At 46.4% G+C, this 18,840-nt stretch overlaps 1 protein-coding gene and 1 non-coding gene across 3 annotated transcripts in view; one reads left to right on the top strand and one right to left on the bottom strand.

Moving 5' to 3' along the window:
- FAT3 (FAT atypical cadherin 3) overlaps positions 1–18,840 on the top strand; it is a 767,497-nt gene that overhangs the window by 705,598 nt on the left and 43,059 nt on the right. For both annotated transcript variants that reach the window (XM_070457139.1, XM_070457138.1), the window contains exons 18-19: positions 3,030–3,227; positions 6,648–7,446. In XM_070457139.1, the coding sequence (XP_070313240.1) occupies positions 3,030–3,227; positions 6,648–7,446 (997 nt within the window). The remainder of the gene's footprint in view (positions 1–3,029; positions 3,228–6,647; positions 7,447–18,840) is intronic.
- On the bottom strand, positions 9,841–9,912 carry TRNAC-GCA (transfer RNA cysteine (anticodon GCA)). The gene has a single exon. It is a non-coding gene; the product is annotated as a tRNA-Cys (tRNA).

Below are 18,840 nucleotides of genomic sequence, written 5' to 3'. Positions count from 1 at the left end.
AGAGGATCATGTCATCTGCAAACAGTGAGAGTTTTACTTCTTTTCCAATCTGGATTCCTTTTATTTTTTTTTTTTCTTCTCTGATTGCTATGGCTAAAACTTCCAAAACTATGTTGAATAGTAGTGGTGAGTTTGGGCACCCTCGTCTTATTCCTGACTTTAGGGGAAATGCTTTCAATTTTTCACCATTGAGAATAATGTTTGCTGTGGGTTTATCATATATGGCTTTTATTATGTTGGGGTATGTTCCTTCTATGCCTGGAATGTTGAGTTTTAAGCCAGCTTTTTCACTGTCCTCTTTCACCTTCATCAAAAGGCTTTTTATTCCTCTTCAATTTCTGACATTAGGGTGGTGTCATCTGCATATCTGAGGTTGTTGGTATTTCTCCCAGCAGGTATGAAAAGAGCCTGATTCTTTCACTGCAACGGATTAATAAACATTGATGAGAAAAATTTCACCAATGGAGTTCTCTCAAGTGTCCAGTGCTTTCTGTGCATCTGTCCCCATGGTGGCCCAGCCCCTGGTTTAGAGTGAAGGAGGTTAGGATCTGGGAGGTTCTGTAGCTCACCCAAGGTCAGCAGCTGTAAAGTGCTGGAGTCAGCATTTGAATTCAGGCCTGTCTTCAGAAGAGAGTGTTCTCTGCCCACAATGACAGGCTGCCTTTAAGCACTTTGTGCTGTTCTAGCAGGGAAGGGAAATTGATAGGAGCCATCTCCTTTGTCAAAGAGGGATTGGCCATCAGGCTAGAATTGCTCCTCATTAAAATCAGTCTTCCATAAGCAGTTTGTTTAGCACTTTAAGCCCACCTGCTCTCTAAAATTAGACTGCAGGAGACAGTGACTTCCTGCTGGTATTCTGCTCTCAGAGAGAACAACTTTTCATCCTACCTTTTTTATTTTTATTCAAAAGATATCTCATGAACACAAGTCCTAACTGAGCAACCTCCATTTCCTAGCATTTCTAAAAGCTGGAAGCCTGACTTCATGAGGATCAGGAAACCCAGTCCAGGAATGCTGTCAGTGTGCAGGATTTATAGGAGACAGGGATGAACAGATGTGTACTGGGACGGCCGCAGATATTCTGGGAAATCAGCCTCAGAATCACCCCCAGGGGTTCCCAGGCTTTGTGGGTAGAAGGTGAGATAAGCGTGAGTCAGGTCTCCAGGGACCCCCCTTTGGAGCAACATTCAAGACTTTGAGTCTGGCTATCCATTGCTCCCCCCATGCCACCCCACCGCACTGGGCCCCCCAGGGTCAAGCTGAGCATCTCTGCTCACTTTTCAGCGCTTCCTCGGCAGAACCGGACCCCTTCCCTGGGGGCATTTGTTTTTCCTCTCCTCTCTGATGCTTTTTCCAGCAGCTGTGCATGCCTGCAGCTCCACAGACCTCGCCCAGGCTCCAACACCCTCCCCTCACCCCAGCGCCCTGTGCCCTGATGGTTTGGCTCTCCCATCCCCTCAGGGCCACTGTCTTCCCCTCCCCTGCTCCACACTAGCCCCATGCAAAACAGGCTCTGCTGCCGCAACCTGTGCTTTTATGACACGATCGATCAGCCTGACGGCCTGTCCTCACCCGTGCTCCAGGAAGTCAGCCAGGGAGGAACAGAGACTCAGCCCTGAGTGGTGACCGTGGCTCCTGTCTGCAGTGCGGCCATCTGCACTGTATTTCACCGTCCTTCCTCACGTGCGACCCTTGGGCACACATCATCTCTCCCTCTCTCTTCTGCAGAGGAAATGGCTTTTGTAGAGAGAGCAAACAAATCCATAAATCTGTTTGGTGTGGTGCTGAGGCTGCTGTCAGTGTGCACTGGTAAATCTGTGCACAGCTAGGGCCTTTCCACGACTGATCCCAGACAGAGCCGGTGTCTGGTTCCAACTGACCACTTGAGAGGAGATGCAAATGAGAGGTCTCTGAGGTTCTTCTCGCCTCTTGCAAAAAAATAATGCTCCTCCCATTGTTCACACCAGGATAATTTTCTTTTTCCAACACATGGTTCTTATAAGACAAATTCAGCACCTAAAACATGAGTGCATCCTCCGTGTGCATGACTCCCATCATGCAGGGTGTCACTGTCTCCATCTCTGTGACCCAGACTCAGTTAATCCGAAGTCAATCTCCTCAGAAGACCTGAACTAATGAAGCTGACTCCAGGCCTGCACTCTGGTAATGCTGAAGTCCAAACAGGGCAGATCAAGGAGACCAGTGCCCAAGCCACTGAGGAATTTAATTTTCTGTTTTCAGAGGACAACCTTGGACCCAAGAAGGAATTACTAAGAGTCTCTATTTCCATCTTGGATAGAAGGCAGAGTTTCTGCAATATGACATTGGTATAATGATATCCGGGCTTCCTACACTTCTGATGAAGTTGTAGATGTCTTTTCTCTTCATTCTCTGATTGAGGAATAGCCCATCCGCTTTTTCTTCCCTCAAGAAACAGACACACTGTGTTCTGATGCATGGGATTTAAAGCCCTATTTTCCACCCAACACATACCCTTGTATTTCTACCAGGAAGTTGCCAGTATGTCTCCCTAAAAGTCCAATATTGTGACACTGTGTCACCTTGTTGGACCTCAGCATAATCGTGTTGTGACAAGTGTGAGGACGGATTTTCCATCCCAAAAGGTTGATGTTTTCTTGGCCCCAGAGGATTTCTGATGCCATCGTGAAGCCTGATGAGCACCGTGGATTTCCAGAGCCATCTGGGTGATCTCAGGGCAATTGCGGCCTTTCAAGGACAGATGGAGCCAGGCAGCGTCCTTGGAGCCTACAAAGTAGTTCAAGGCCAAGTCCCCGTGTTCTCAACTGCAGCTCATTGTCTCACGGGGCAGTCTGGGGAGGCAGCCAATGATGGGTGATGCTTACAGACACCAGCATTCTTCAGAAGACGAGATAATATCACAGGGAATCCCTTCCACTGAAAGCCCTGTTTTCTAGCCCAGCACTCTCAGCCGGTAATGATGGGTTTTTTTTTTTAATGTGCAGAGAGGTGTAATTTTATCTTCCCTTTTAATATACTCTCTTATGCAGGAAAATAAGCCAGTAGGCACCAGTGTTCTGCAGCTCATGGTGACAGACAAAGACTCCTTTCACAATGGGCCTCCCTTCTCCTTCTCTATTTTGTCGGGAAATGAAGAGGAGGCGTTCGTGTTGGACTCTGACGGGATCCTAAGGTCAGCCGTGGTCTTCCAGCACACGGAGTCTGCAGAGTACGTGCTGTGTGTCCAGGTATGGCCTCATCCTCTACCTGCAGGCCAGCTTTCTCTCCTACCCCTTGGTTGGGTTTTTGGTTTTTGTTTTCTGTTGAGCAAGTCAACATAATTCATTACCATGTAGGAGTGTTCCCCTTTTCATCTCAAATTCAATTTCACACCAATAAAAGCGGCCTCTGTGTGTGAAATTGAACAGGAAGGAAAGGAAGCATCATTGTTAAAAAAGGACTTCCCTGTAGGGAGTGCTGGAATGATGGTCTCTGGGTTTAAATCTGTATTCTGAACATTCCTGGGGTTCCAGACGAGCCCCAAAGACAACTCATTGGTCAATGCTTACTGCTCGGTGGTTGTTGTCATTGAGCTGCTAAGTCATGTCCCACTCATTGCAACCCTATGGACTGTATAGCCCGCCAGGCTCCTCTGTCCATGGAATTTTCCAGGCAAGAATACAGGCATGGATTGCCATTTCCTTCTCTATTACTTCTTGGTACTGAGAAGTATTTCCCAGATCACCCCAATTGGGAAAAACCAATCCTTGTCCTGGTGTGATGGAGCTATTAATATTTCATGGCCTCTGCCTTTTAAGAGACCTCTGCTTGAGCTTCCCAGGTGGCACTAGTGGTAAAGAACCTGCCTGCCAATGCAGGAGACATAAGACATGGGTTGATACCTGCATTGGGAAGATCCCCCGGAGGAGGGCATGGCAGCCTACTCCAGTGTTCTTGCCTGGAGAATCCCATGGACAGAGGAGCCTGGAGGGCTACAGTCCACAGGATAACAGAGTTGGACACAACTAAAGAGACAGCACACTGCACTTCTTTGTAAGTTTCCCCAGAGGGGAAACAGGAACAGGGACTTGGGGGGCAGTGGCATCCCAACATTTCAGCTTCCTCAAGGTCATGATGTCGAATGAAGGGAGACCAAGAGGCAGAAGTGGCCGTTGTGGGAAGGGTGTGAACAGAACAGGAACTGAGAGAGCACCAAAAACTCCCTGGTTGCAAATTTTGCCAGTCCCAAGATGTGGGTCCCATCAGTGAAACTGAGTGACTTTTTTTAAAAGCACAGTTGGCACAGAGAACAACCTATTATTAATAGTGGCAATTTATTAGAATAGTCAGTCTTTATATAGAGTTTAATTGTGTACCTTATCTCTTTGGATAAGTTATGGGAACCCCACAAAACCTTTTAAATTAATGACTTTTGGCTAGAAGCACATTGATAAATGCTTCAATTGCTACCCACTCCTCCAACAATATTATGTGAAAGACTTTATATCACAGTAGAGGTCCTCAAGGGCAAGGAGAGAGTTTTAGTACCTTCTCACAGAAGCTACTGGGCCTTCCCAGCTGTCACTAGTGGTAAAGAACCTGACTGCCATTGCAGGAAATGCAAGAAACTTGTGTTCGATCCCTGCATAGGGAAGATCCCCTGGTGGAGGAAATGACAACCCACTCCAATATTCTTGCCTGGAAAATCCCATGGACAAAGGAGCCTGGAGAGCTATAGTCCATGGGGTCGCAAAGAGTTGGACATGACTGAGTGACCTGAGTGTGCACAGGAGCTAGTACAGTTCTTTGCATACCTTCTCTGGTGGTTACGAGAGCATATTTCACATCTCGGACTTTGTAAACACCATGGAGAGCTTTCTGCTCCTGGTCCCTTATATTAAACTTACCACCGAGGCACACATTTTGTCTCCAAAATGTCTCAGTGTGCATCAGGTATATACCCTTTGCAATCTCCCCCCTTTATTCTAAATTGTCCCATACTGAGACTGTTGCAAAACCTCCTGGATGTTCCTCTGGCCTCAGCTTTATTCTTTCTGATCCATCTCTGTACCCTTTCCAGGCTAACTGTTCCATTTTGATTATCTCATTCCACTAAACCAGAAGTCAACAGACTATAACCCTGAACCACATCCTGCCCTCAACCTGTTTTTATAAATAAAGTTTTATGGGAACTCAGCCTCCCTGGTTCATTTACTTATGCTCTGGGTTGCCTTCCTGCTGGAAGTTGAGTACTTAATACAGATCATATAACCCCAAAGCCTAAAATATCTCTTGTCTAGCCCTTTACAGAAAATGGGTGCTAACCCCTAAACTAAAAACATCTAAGCTCCCTACTGCCAGAAACCTTGTGAATTCTGGCTGGTTCAGACACTGAATTTTAGGGTTTTTAGGCAGACATGACTATCCAGTCCTTCTTAGCCCACAGGCCCATGGGTCTGTTCCTTACACCCAGTGGCTTCTTGCTTTTCTGGCCTCTGATCTTTGAGTGGGCAGCCTCTGACCTATGGAGTCTGAACTCATCATTGTCCTTCAAGGCTCTACACAGTTTGACTTCAAGTTCAGTCCTATTTGCTAAATTGATCTCCCCCTAACTGAATTTTCCATTCTAGCATCTCTGGTTCATAAAGTCCATTTTAAAAAGCATGTGGTTATGGGAATAATAAAGATAACAACAACCACATTAACTCTTATGCACCAAGTACTTCTGTGGGTCAGGTCTGTGCCGAGTATGTTGCAATCATATGAGTCTTAATCCCCACAGTACAAGAATCCTGTGAGGTAGATAGGACTATTTCATTCAAATAAGATACAAGAATTGAAGCTCGAAGAAGTTAACTGACTTACTCCAAACCAGACACATAGTAAGAGGCAGAGCAAAGATTTGAACTCAGGTCCATGTGATGACCAAGCTCCTGCTTTCACACTGCCTTACACATACAAGGACATATCTCCTGAGGTGTCACCTGGCCAACCCCCATCCTGAGACGCCCACCCTGGGGCCCCAGCTGCTGAGAATCTGCCCTTCTCAGAAGCCCTCCAGCACTGACTGCCTTTATATTGTATGTGGCAGGACCTCAGTTAAGATCTGTTTCAGGGTGGCAGTTCTGTCAATCCTTACAGAAAGAAGGAAGACAAAATGGCTTTTTTCAGGCTTTTTTCATTGTACCACCTTTTATTCTAAACCTCGATATTGTGTACTTCACACTTGAAATGACGTTGTTTCTTAAATGTACAGAAAAGTGCTGTCTGGTCCCATCCAAAGCAAAGAAGCCACAATTTCTCTTCTAAGTGGGAATGTCACTTTACGAGGCTCCCCTGTGGCTTCTGTCTAAAATTAAAACATGCCAGCCTCTTTGGGGCTCTGTGGCTTTCACAGCACCCTCCATCCCAGTTCACCCCCACTGGCTTTATTATGTTGACACATTTTATTCTCATAGCAAAGTGCACTTAGGGGCACCAAAAGTGATAAATCACTCCTCTGACATATGTACATGCTCAAGTTTTGTAGAATAATGACAAGGGATGAAGGAAGCAGCAATGTGGTTAAAGGAGCAGACATTTTCTATCTGGGTTTTGTTTCTTTTTAAAAAATTATTGCGGGCTTTTACCTTACTTCCTTGTCTTCCCTCCCTGCTGGCTGATTTTAGGCGAAAGACTCCGGCAAACCTCAGCAAGTGTCTCACTCCTACGTCCGTGTGCGGGTCATTGAGGAGAGTATCCACAAGCCCACAGCCATCCCCCTGGAGATTTTCATTGTCACCATGGAGGACGACTTTCCTGGTGGGGTCATCGGGAAGATCCACGCCACCGATCAGGATGTGTATGACGTCCTCACGTTTGCACTGAAATCGGAGCAGAAGAGCTTGTTCAAGGTGAACAGTCACGATGGGAAGATCATCGCGCTGGGGGGCTTGGACAGCGGCAAGTACGTTCTGAACGTGTCGGTGAGTGACGGCCGCTTCCAGGTGCCCATCGACGTGGTCGTGCACGTGGAGCAGCTAGTGCCCGAGATGCTGCAGAACACCGTCACCATCCGCTTCGAGAACGTGTCCCCCGAGGACTTCGTGGGGCTCCACATGCATGGCTTCCGGCGTACCCTGCGCAACGCGGTCCTGACCCAGAAGCAGGACAGCCTGCACATCATTAGCATCCAGCCTGTGGCGGGCACCAGCGAGCTGGACATGCTGTTCGCCGTGGAGACGCACAGCAGCGAGTTCTACAAGCCGGCCTACCTCATCCAGAAGCTGTCCAACTCCAGGAGGCACCTGGAGAACGTGATGCGCATCTCGGCCATCCTGGAGAAGAACTGCTCCGGGCTGGACTGTCAGGAGCAGCACTGCGAGCAGGGCTTGTCGCTGGACTCGCATGCGCTCATGACCTACAGCACGGCCCGCATCAGCTTCGTGTGCCCGCGTTTCTACCGGAACGTGCGCTGCACCTGCGATGGTGAGTGCGGTTTCGAGCGTCCCCTACGCTGCCCGCGTTGTGGGAGGTGGCTTGGGTTACCGTCCCTGCACGCTCGTGTCTGTTCATTCACTCACTGGACCACCAGCGATGTGCCTCCTCAGTGTGAGAGATGCTGGGGCTGCGGGGTGAGCAAGACAAGCTCGGCCCCCCTCCGGGGGAGTGTGGAGCTTATGGGCAGCCAGAAGTACAAGTGAGCGGGCATTGGTCATGCGATGAGCATCCTTAAGGGACCCAATCAAGGGGGAAGTTTTCAGGATGAGATAAAAGATAAGTAGGAATTAGGCTTTCTCTGTCTGACTTACTTCACTTAGGGTGATAGTTCCTAGGTCTGTCTGTGTTCTGAAAATGGCATTATTTCATTTTTTATGCCTGAATGTTCTGTTACACATGCACACACACACCCCACGTCTTTTTCCTCCACTCATCTGTTGATCATAGATTGCTTCTATGTCTTAGCTATTGTAAATAGTGCTGCTGTGAACATTGAGGTGTATGTCTTTTTTTCGAATTAGAGTTTTCACCTTTTCCAGATGTATGCCCAGAAGTGGAATTACTGGACCATATGGTGGCTGTTTTTAGTTTTAGATTTTTAGATTCTGTTTTTAGATTCTTTGCAGAATCTCCACACTGTTCTCCATAGTGGCTGTATCGTATGTCATATGATATCACTTAAATGTGGAATCTAAAAAAAATGACAGAAGTGAACTTACAAAACAGAAATAGACTCACAGACATAGAAAACAAGATTATGGTTATGAAAGGGGAAAGGTGGGGGAGATAAATCAGGAGTTTGGGATTAACAGATGCACATTGCTGCATATAAAACAGATAAACAGCAAAAGACCTACTGTGTAGCACAGGGAACTGTATTCAATATCTTATAATAGCCTACAATGGAAAGGAACCTGAAAAAGAATATATATTATATATATAAAACTGAATCACTTTGCTGCATACCTGAAGCTAACACTTCATTGTAAATCAACTATATTTCCATTTTTTTCAAAAAGGAGAAATAGGAATTAGATGTGTGAAAACAGTAGTGGAGGGACAGTATTCCAGTGGAGAAGGTGTTTGTATGAGGCCTAAGGGCAAGATAGTAGCCTACACCAAGGTGGTTGAAAGAGCTTTCCGGTGATGACAAAGGAGACTTATGAGCACTAATCACACAAGAGCCATTAGGATGAAGTCCTAGAAATCATCCCAAAGCAGTGGGAGCCATTGTCTGATTTGAGGTGGAGAAGTCATGGAATCGGGTCTGTCTTTCATGGAGAGCTTGCTGGCTGCTGAGGGGATGGGTTAGATGGGCCGGGCCAGTGGCAGGGAAGCAAGTTCAGAAGCTACCAGGGTGTGTAAGAGCATCTGGGTTTGCTTGAGTGAAACCCAAGGGCTAGATGTCCGGGAGCACAATCGGGGAGTGGGTTCAGCCCATAGAGTGGCGGAGATGGAATGGTTCCTGTTTGTCGATATAACTAGAGTCACTGAACTTTGACCTTCCATGCTTAGAAGCCATAGCTGCACATAGTCTGCCACAATGGTCAGCAAGAAGCATTGCTCACTCCCTCTTTTTCTCTCTCTGACACATGGTGCTATAAATTCACTGCCCTTGTCGAAGAAAATTGCACCCGGAGTTTTCCTAACCAGTATGAACTTGACCCAAAGGGACTGTGGCCGGAAGAGAAGCCATTCATAAAACATCCCTTTAGATCATTGAGGACAGACAGAGCCCTCGCCCTCTCTCCTTGCAGAGTTTCGAGTTGCCCTTTGGAGAATGAGTTGATCAGAAGAAAGCCCCGGAGGTCACATCGCGCTCCAGGAGACCTTTCCATGACCTCCATACAGCCTAGAAGCATGCGAGCCACTCCCTCTGTGGTCCCCAGTGAGCTCTGTTTGTTTCCATCAGGTGGAGATGCAGAGATGTCCAAACTGTTGAATATGTAAATTAGCTCCAAAGTAACTCCAAGCATGCATGCCTGCCAGGGGAAATGTGTTTCTGGCAGATGCCACCAACATGCAGGATTTATGAATGCCAGCTGTCCAGACTTCACCTAGGTTTCCTTTGTAGACAAATTGATTTATGCACCAAAGGTCTGCCAGAGCCTTCCTGCAGGGATTCACAGCACAGTTCAAAAGAGGTTCAAGACAGGACAGGGCAGACCCTGCAGGAGAAGCTAAACCAGCTAATTAATCCTTGTTCTCTGAGAGCTCGTGTCATTCAGTAAAAATCTGCAGTGGCAGCAATGTCTTGTGTTAGTCTCAGTTGTGTCCGACTCTTTGCGACTCCCTGGACTGTAGCTCACCAGGCTCCTCTGTCCATGGAATTCTCCAGGTAAGAATACTGCAGTGGGTAGCCATGCCATCCTCCAGAGGGTCTTCCCAACCCAGGGATCGAACCTGGGCCTCCCGCATTGCAGGCAGACACTTTAACCTCTGAGCCACCAGGGAAGCCCTTAGGAAGCAATGTCTTAGGTGCTGCAAATTCAAAGTAAATAAAAGACACAGTCCCAGGATACTCAGGAGCTTGCTGTTATGAGCTCAGCTTTTCCAAGCCCCCGTTTGCCTTAATAGTGTTATAAGAAAAGCTGGGGAGGATAAAGGCACAGAGTTCCTGTCACAGCCGGAGGAAAGCTTTCAGTGACATTTAGATACCAGAGACCACTTGTGTTCTGGGTTTTGAAGGATGAGTATAAGTTTATCAAGCAGAGATGGGCAGAGGGCAGGCTTAGCAGATTTTCTTTACAGCAGGGATTTAGAGGGTTGATTTTGTTGGAGAGAGGGATCTTCCTCTGCATTTTTCATGAGGCACTGATGTTTTATTTATTTTTTAATTTTTATCTTTTGGCCACACCATGCATGGCATGTGGGATCTTAGTTCCCCAACCAGGGATCGAACCCATGAGCTCTGCAGTTGAAACAGAGTCTTAACCACTGGACTGCCAGGGAAGTCCCCAGAGACACTAATGGTTTATTTTACTTTATGTTTTGGTTTAAAGCAACAAGATCTTTTTATCTCACAGTTCTGTAAGTCAGAAGTGCAGGTGGGCGCAGCTCGTCATCTGGTTCCTCTGCTCAAGCACTCACAAAGATGAAGTCAAGCCGTCAGACATCTGGGGCTCTCCAGCCAGAGGCTCAGGGGAAGAATCTTCTTCCAAGCTCACTTCAGAGTTGGCAGAATTCAGTTCCTTCTGGTTGTAGGGTTAAGGATACTTACTTGTTGGCTGTTGGTGGGGACCTCTTCCTGGTGGCTCAGCAGTAAAAGAATTCGCCTGTAATGCAGGAGATTCAGGTTTGATCCGTAGGTCTGGAAGATCCCTTGGAGAAAGGAATGGCAACCCCCTCCAGTATTCTTGCCTGGGAAATCCCGTGAACAGAGGAGCCTGGCGGGCTACGCTCCATGGGGTCGCTCCATGGGGTCGCAAAGAGTCGGGCACTTAGTGGCTAAACCGACACCACTCTCAGCCTTAAGGTGCTCCTTTAAGAGACACTGATATTTTAAATGCAGTGAGTTTCAACGTGGTAGCCTTACCCAGGACTCTTGTCCTCAAGTCCCCAGAAACTCTTCTACTTGCGGGAAACCCAGAATTCTGGAAGTTTTTATGATTCAGTCCCAGACATCCCAGGAGGAGGCTTTCTCAGTTGAGAAGGGAGTGTTTCGTGAGCGGTAACACTGCAGACTCAGGCCCACCTCTCAGCCTCTTGCCACCTTTATGTCACTTGTGTAATTAGCTGTAAAATAAAATACTGAATTTTAGTGGTAAAAGGACCTCAAAACACCATCTGGTCCAGTCCCCATGCTCAGCAGCTTTACATGGTTATCTCCATTCTATAAATGCAATAGCTCCCTGCCTTGTCCAGGGCATACGGCTGGTGAGAATGGCATACTGATTCAATGTAGGTTCATTTTGGGTCCTTGTTTTATTCCTTGCATCTTAAAAATAAGAGCTTTTCCATTTTTATTCTTGGGTCCTTGTTTTATTGCATTCTAAGAAGAAGAGCTCTTCCACTTTGTATGTGACTTATAACCCCCAGGTTACATACACTATGAGAATATTCAGATAACTGTGGCTCAGACCATGAACTCCTCATTGCCAAATTCAGACTTAAACTGAAGAAAGTAGGGAAAACCACTAGACCATTCAGGTATGACCTAAATCAAATCCCTTATGACTATACAGTGGAAGTGACAAATAGATTTAAGGGACTAGATCTGATAGACAGAGTGCCTGATGAACTATGGATGGAAGTTCGTGACCTTGTTCAGGAGACAGGGATCAAGACCATCCCCATGGAAAAGAAATGCCAAAAAGGCAAAATGGTTGTCTGAGGAGGCCTTACAAATAGCTGTGAAAAGAAGAGAAGCGAAAAGCAAAGGAGAAAAGGAAAGATATTTCCTTTTGAATGCAGAGTTCCAAAGAATAGCAAGGAGAGATAAGAAAGCCTTCCTCAGTGATCAATGCAAAGAAATAGAGGAAAACAACAGAATGGGAAAGACTAGAGATCTCTTCAAGAAAATCAGAGATACCAAGGGAACATTTTATGCAAACATGGGTTCAATAAAGGACAGAAATGGTATGGACCTAACAGAAGCAGAAGATATTAAGAAGAAGTGACAGGAATACTTTTGTACAGAAGAACTGTACAAAAAAGATCTTCACGATCCAGATAATCATGATGGTGTAAGCACTCACCTAGAGCCAGACATCCTGGAATGTGAAATCAAGTGGGCCTTAGAAAGCATCACTATGAACAAAGCTAGTGGAGGTGATGGAATTCCAGTTGAGCTATTTCAAATCCTAAAGGATGATGCTGTGAAAGTGCTTCATGCAATATGCCAGCAAATTTGGAAAACATCAGGGGCCACAGGACTGGAAAAGGTCAGTTTTCATTCCAATCCCAAAGAAAGGCAATCCCAAAGAATGCTCAAACTACCACACAATTGCACTTATCTCACACGCTAGTAAAGTAATGCTGAAAATTCTCCAAGCCAGGCTTCAGCAATAAGTGAACCATGAACTTCCAGATGTTCGAGCTGGTTTTAGAAAAGGCAGAGGAACCAGAGATCAAATTGCCAACATTCGCTGGATCATCAAAAAGCAAGAGAGTTCCAGGAAAACGTACATTTATGCCAAAGCCTTCGACTGTGTGGATCACAATAAACTGTGGAAAATTCTGAAAGAGATGGGCATACCAGACCATCTGACATGCCTCTTGAGAAACCTGTATGCAGGTCAGGAAGCAACAGTTAGAACTGGACATGGAACAACAGACTAGTTCCAAATAGGAAAAGGTGTATGTCAAGGCTGTATATTGTCACCCTGCTTGTTTAACTTATATGCAGAGTACATCATGAGAAACGCTGGGCTAGAGGAAGCACAAGCTGAAATCAAGATTGCTGGGAGAAATATCAATAATCTCAGATGTGCAGATGACACCACCCTTATGGCAAAAAGTGAAGAGGAACTAAAAAGCCTCTTGGTGAAAGTGAAAGAGGAGAGTGAAAAAATTGGCTTAAAGCTCAACATTCAGAAGACTAAGATCATGGCATCTGGTCCCATCACTTCATAGGAAATAGATGGGGAAACAGTGGAAACAGTGTCAGACTTTATTTTTTGGGGGCTCCAAAATCACTGCAGATGGTGATTACAGCCATGAAATTAAAAGACGCTTACTCCTTGGAAGGAAAGTTATGACCAACCTAGACAGCATATTAAAAAGCAGAGACATTACTTTGCCAACAAAAGTCCATCTAGTCAAAGCTATTATTTTTCCAGTGGTCATGTATGGATGTGAGAGTTGGACTGTGAAGAAAGCTGAGTGCTGAAGAATTGATGCTTTTGAACTGTGGTGTTGGAGAAGACTCTTGAGAGGCCCTTGGACTGCAAGGAAATCCAACCAGTTCATCCTAAAACAGATCAGTCCTGGGTATTCATCGGAAGGACTGATGCTGAAGCTGAAACTCCAATACTTTGGCCACCTCATGCGAAGAGTTGACTCATTGTAAAAGACCCTGATGCTGGGAGGGATTGGGGGCAGGAGGAGAAGGGGACGACAGAGGATGAGATGGCTGGATGGCATCACTGACTCGATGGACACGTGTTTGAGTAAACTCTGGGAGTTTGTGATGGACAGGGAGGCCTGACGTGCTGCGATTCATGGGGTCGCAAAGAGTCAGACACGACTGAGCGACTGAACTGAACTGAACTGAAGAAGAGCTCTTTCATTTTGTATATGACTTATAACCCCAATGCTATGTACACTATGAGACTATTCAGATAACCCCTTTTTTCCTGACAGTCTGATCACCAGTCTCGCAGGCCCATGGCAGGACGACAGAGGGTCTCAGACTCCAGTAGGCCTGTGACTTACTAGAAAGGCCCACTACTGAGCCCCACACTCAAATATTACGGGAGGCTTTGAGTGGAGCCCTGGAGTCATTATACATGTAGCCTGGTGACCCTAATTCTGGTGGTTAGGAAACCAAACTCTAATAAATTTCACAGTAAGATACAATACAATAGAAAAAATTATCTCAGGGTTCAGGGGGTGAATTCCTTATTATAATAGTAATAGTCCTCTCACTTTTCCTAAAGTACTGTCTCAAATGAAAATACAGTGAAAAACTGTTAAGGAAAGCATTAAGCATTGTAGACATTCTCTCATTTATTGGAAAGGAGAGATAATTGAAGTCAGTAAATGCTCCTAGCCCACTCCCCCACACACACACCCTAGTGTTGGCTGCTGTTTAGTCTGGAAGGTTGGCAAATATACTAAGCTGACTTTCCCACCACTTGGTGGAAAAATTAGGAGATAAATAGAGGTAGCGATCCATTCTGGGCTGTGTAGAAATATTTACACAAATTTGGCCTCACTAGTCTACCCTCCTTCCAACTTCCACCTCACCTTTCTCTCATGGAGACTTTTTTTGGGTTGACTTAACATTATTAAGCATCTTGAACTAAATTGCTGGGCTGCTCTGACACAGTGAAAGCAGGCTTGAAGTTTAGTGCGGAAGAGGTTTATTACATTCCAGCCCCCATCGAGCATCGTTTCTGAGCAGAAGTTTAAGGGTTCTGCTGTCCTGAGACGGCACCTGATAAACCCTGGATGTTCAGTGGATGTTGGCACTTGGGTAAGAAAGCCTGGGGAGTAATAAACACCCTTGAGTTCCAATGAGGAAGTCAGAGGACAGAGTATCGGGGCAAGCTGTGGGGCAGTAGTCATGGTCCATTTTGGAAGATTTTCATTGACTTTTCAAAAATCTGATCTACATACATATCAAAAAGGAGACACTTGTTCAAGCGAATGGGCTCCTCCCGAGACCATTAGCATTTAAGACTGGTGTGTTTATGAGTGTTGGTGGAAGGGGATGCCTGATTTGTCCAGTCTTGGTTCAGACATGGGACCCTGACTTGAAACTGAAGCTCCAGTCAAATGCGTGGAGCGTCTGTCACCGGCAAGCTCGGTGCTGCGGGGTGAGGTGTCAGCGCTGGGCCCTCAGCCAGGGCAGCCCGCGGTCAGAAGGCTGTGCAGGGTGGTAGGAGAAGGCCTGAGGCTGAGGGGCCGCACTCGGTCTGAAAGGATGCCTGGAATCAGACAGGACACGGGAGGAGTCAGTCCAGGCTGGGGAGCTTCAGAGCCAAGCGATGGAGGTGAGAAGCCGTGTGCAACCAGTGCGCAGGTGGAAGCAGGGACCAGCGCAGCGACCCACACTTACTGAGCAGCGACCTGTTACCGTTTTGTTTTTCACACATGTACAATTGTACTTAACCCTCACAATCACCCTAAAGGGTAGGTATCATTAACTTTCCTCAGAAGTTAAGGAAGCTACAACTCAGAATGGTCAATTGACTTGCTCAGGGTCCCACAGAACTAGTGCAGGTCAAGCCAGAGTTCACACCTGGCCGTCCCAAGCCCTATACTCTCCTACCGCCGCACAGCTTTGAGAAAACTTGAAATTAACTGAATCCAACTTCCCACACACCTCGGACATCCTATTTACTATCCTCCTGCCACAATCATTCAGGCAGGGTTTGAGCCCGGTCCTAGCACTCGCTACCTCTCAAGATGGACCTGAGACAGCTGGCTTCGTGGGCCCCGAGTCTCCCTCCTGTGAGGTCACCCGCTGCACCCTTTAAAGCCACACGGAGCCTGACCTGTCTGACCCTCCCGTATGAACCGCCCTCCAGACAGTTAAGGATAGTTACTAGGACCCCTTGAATCCTCTTTTTTGAGACAAACAGCAGAAGGTCCTCTGTTCCTTGGCCACCAAGAATAGGAGCTAGAAAGAGTCATAGGTGGTGTAGTTTGGAATAGAGAGCAAGTGTGAAGGAAGGAGTTCTCTGTCTTACTTGGAGGAGTACGTGAAAAGCACTGGAAGCAATGAATTGTCCTGGGAACGCATTTCTGAGCAGAGAAAGTAGTAAAGGAACATTTCTTTACTACTTTTATATTCTCATTCACTCATCAGTGAATCAAATACTTTGCTAAGCCCTGGGTGGGCTGCTGGAGTTAGAGCGGTGAGTGAGACTGACATGGTCCCATCCTCATGGCCCTTGAAGCAGCATCGTGCACAGGGAGCTCAGCTGGACTGGCTGGTGGAGAGACAGTCCCGAAAGGAACATGCTGAGGACAGGTAAATGGGGCCTGTGGTGTTGGAGAAGACTCTTGAGAGTCCCGTGGACTGCAAGGAGATCCAACCAGTCCATCCTAAAGGAGATCAGTCCTAGGTGTTCATTGGAAGGACTGATGTTGAACCTGAAACTCCAATACTTTGGCCACATGATGCAAAGAGCTGACTCATTTGAAAAGACCCTGATGCTGGAAAAGATTGAGGAGGGCAGGAGGAGAAGGGGACAACAGAGGATGAGATGGTTGGATGGCATCACCAACTTGATGGACATGAGTTTGGGTGGACTCCAGGAGTTGGTAATGGACAGGGAGGCCTGGCGTGCTACAGTCCATGGGATCTCAAAGAGTCGGACATGACTAAGGGAATGAACTGAACTGATAGGCCACGGTGATGCACTTCTCATAAGTACAGTAAAGTAAAACAGTGAAGGCTTCTATGAGGCAGGAAGATACTTGAAACTCAACCTTAATGAGTATTTAAAAAGCATAGGAAAATCTGAGATCGGGTTTACACTTAGGCCAGGATTGTTTATTCCAATTCTCTGAGGACAGAACCCATAGTCCCACCCCCAGGAATTCCAAATAATTCAGTGTCTCTGAACCTTTACTGGACTTCCCTACAAACTGGGAAGTTTCTATTTCTTATTCATATTAGATGTCTGTCTGCAGTTCCCTTATCTTTAGCATGCATGGAGTCTTGAAGGGCCGGGAGAGGTCTGGACATGTCCACTATGGAGGAGATACCAACTTCTTACTGTGTAAATAATCACTTATGTTTTCCATCCACACACAGCTGCCCCAGAGAGGATGTCTTCAATGAAATGGCACTCAACCTTTAGCAAGATCATCCCAGAAAATAGGGCTGAACAAAGCAAACACCCATGAAGATGATTCTGTGCTTTGGGGAGAACCACAGGAAATTATCTCAAAGCCAAGGGACTTTAGGAAAGTGTGTTTTAAAATTTCATGCAGGCCAGAAATTATGAAGGGAGCTTACTGATGTATGTGGCATTGGCTGAGACATGGCACCTTGGCAAAGCATGTGAATTTAGGGTGTGGGATGTTTACCTTTTTAGCTATTAGATTCTCAGTATAATAAGGCAGAGATATAAATCAAGAGGTTGAATAAGCTCAAAGTGGCAGCAGTAATAATCATACCTGGATACTGATGCGTTAGCTAAAGGTACAGACTTAACCCAGGGAGCCGTGGGAATCCTGGGGAGATGAGGCACATAGCTCAATTGGTAAAGAATCCACCTTCAATGCAGGAGACCCCGGTTCGATTTCTGGGTCGGGAAGATCCCTTGGAGAAGGGAAAGGCTACCCACTCCAGTGTTCTAGCCTGGAGAACTCCATGGACAGTCCATGGGGTCGCAAAGAGTTGGACACAACTGAGCGACTTTCACTGAGGCAAGGAGAGACATACATGGGGCAGTGAGACCCTTCTAAAAGCACGAGAGGATTGCCTTTCTCCTCCCTGCAGGTTCCAAAGCCCTGAGCTTCTGCTCGAGTGAATTATATTTTCAGCTCTGTGGAGAGTGACCGAAATGCACCCCCCGAGCGAAGCTTCACGTCGCGTGCACGTCCCTCCTGGTGGAGAGTCTTTATGAAAAGAATCCCTCTGCCCGGGACAGTTATGAAGGGGCTGACCCCGCTGCACATTGCCTGTGACACTGATTAACACAAAGTTCTCCCAGGCACACAGTATTCATATCATCTGTCAGCTTACAAATCGTGAGTCTGACCCACAAAGGACAGCCAAGAAGGAATTATACTGGAGCTAAGGTCTCTGCCATGTTTCCCAGTCAGGCGAGTGTCTCCAGTTTGGGGACCCTGAGGTAATTTGTTTTTACCCTCAATTTTTTTTATTTCTTTACAAGTTGCTTTCACATACATTAAACCATCTAATGCTCACAAGTTTCCAAGAGTAATTAATCTCATTTTTCGTGAAAAGGAAGCAAGACCCAGAGGAATGAAGTGACCCCTTAAAACCTCTAACTGAAGGACACATAGAAAATATATTAATGCATAATATATTTTAATAATATTAATTAATGTTATATAATAATAATATTAATGTAAATATTAGATAATAAGGTATACTTCTATTCATTCCAGCAGCCATTGACTTTAGTAGGCCCCACACAGGAAATGCATTGAATAACTAGTCAGGAACAAAATTCAGGGTTGCTGCTTGTCAGTGTCCCACCCTTTGCTGTTACTCTGCCCTGCCTTCCAGAGGGGACCCAGCAGTGGGGGACAGAGGTTTCTCTGCCTGCTTCCTGCTCTGACAGTTGCTAAAAGCATCTGATCCTTCTGCCCTGCCCTGACTTGCCACAAATGGCGTCAGTTGCTTTGATAAAGGGGATGCTTCTCCCTTCATGCTTACTCTGGCCCCAAACTGATGGATGCCTGAAGATACAGAGCATGTAAAGCTAGAGCCTGCACTTCCAGTGGACCGTTGTTCAAAGAGGAGAAGGGGACGGCAGAGGATGAGATGGTTGGATGGCATCACTGACTCAATGGACATGTGTTTGAGCAAGCTCCGGGAGTTGGTGATGGACAGGGAAGCCTGGCATGCTGCACTCCATGGAGTCGCAAAGAGTCAGACATGACTGAGTGACTGAACTGAACTGAATAAGCATAAGCTTTGCAAAACAAGTTAACCCCTCCTCATCCATTGAAATCATGCTGCATTTTATGTTGCTAGAGATTTTAGGGCTTTGGCTGGGAAGAGGGTTGGTG

The sequence above is a fragment of the Odocoileus virginianus genome, chromosome 28 (genome assembly GCF_023699985.2).
Source record: "Odocoileus virginianus isolate 20LAN1187 ecotype Illinois chromosome 28, Ovbor_1.2, whole genome shotgun sequence".
Taxonomy (NCBI): Eukaryota; Metazoa; Chordata; class Mammalia; order Artiodactyla; family Cervidae; genus Odocoileus; species Odocoileus virginianus.
The sequence above is the reverse complement of the archived record's forward strand: the minus strand, read 5'-3'. Positions and strand labels throughout refer to the sequence as shown.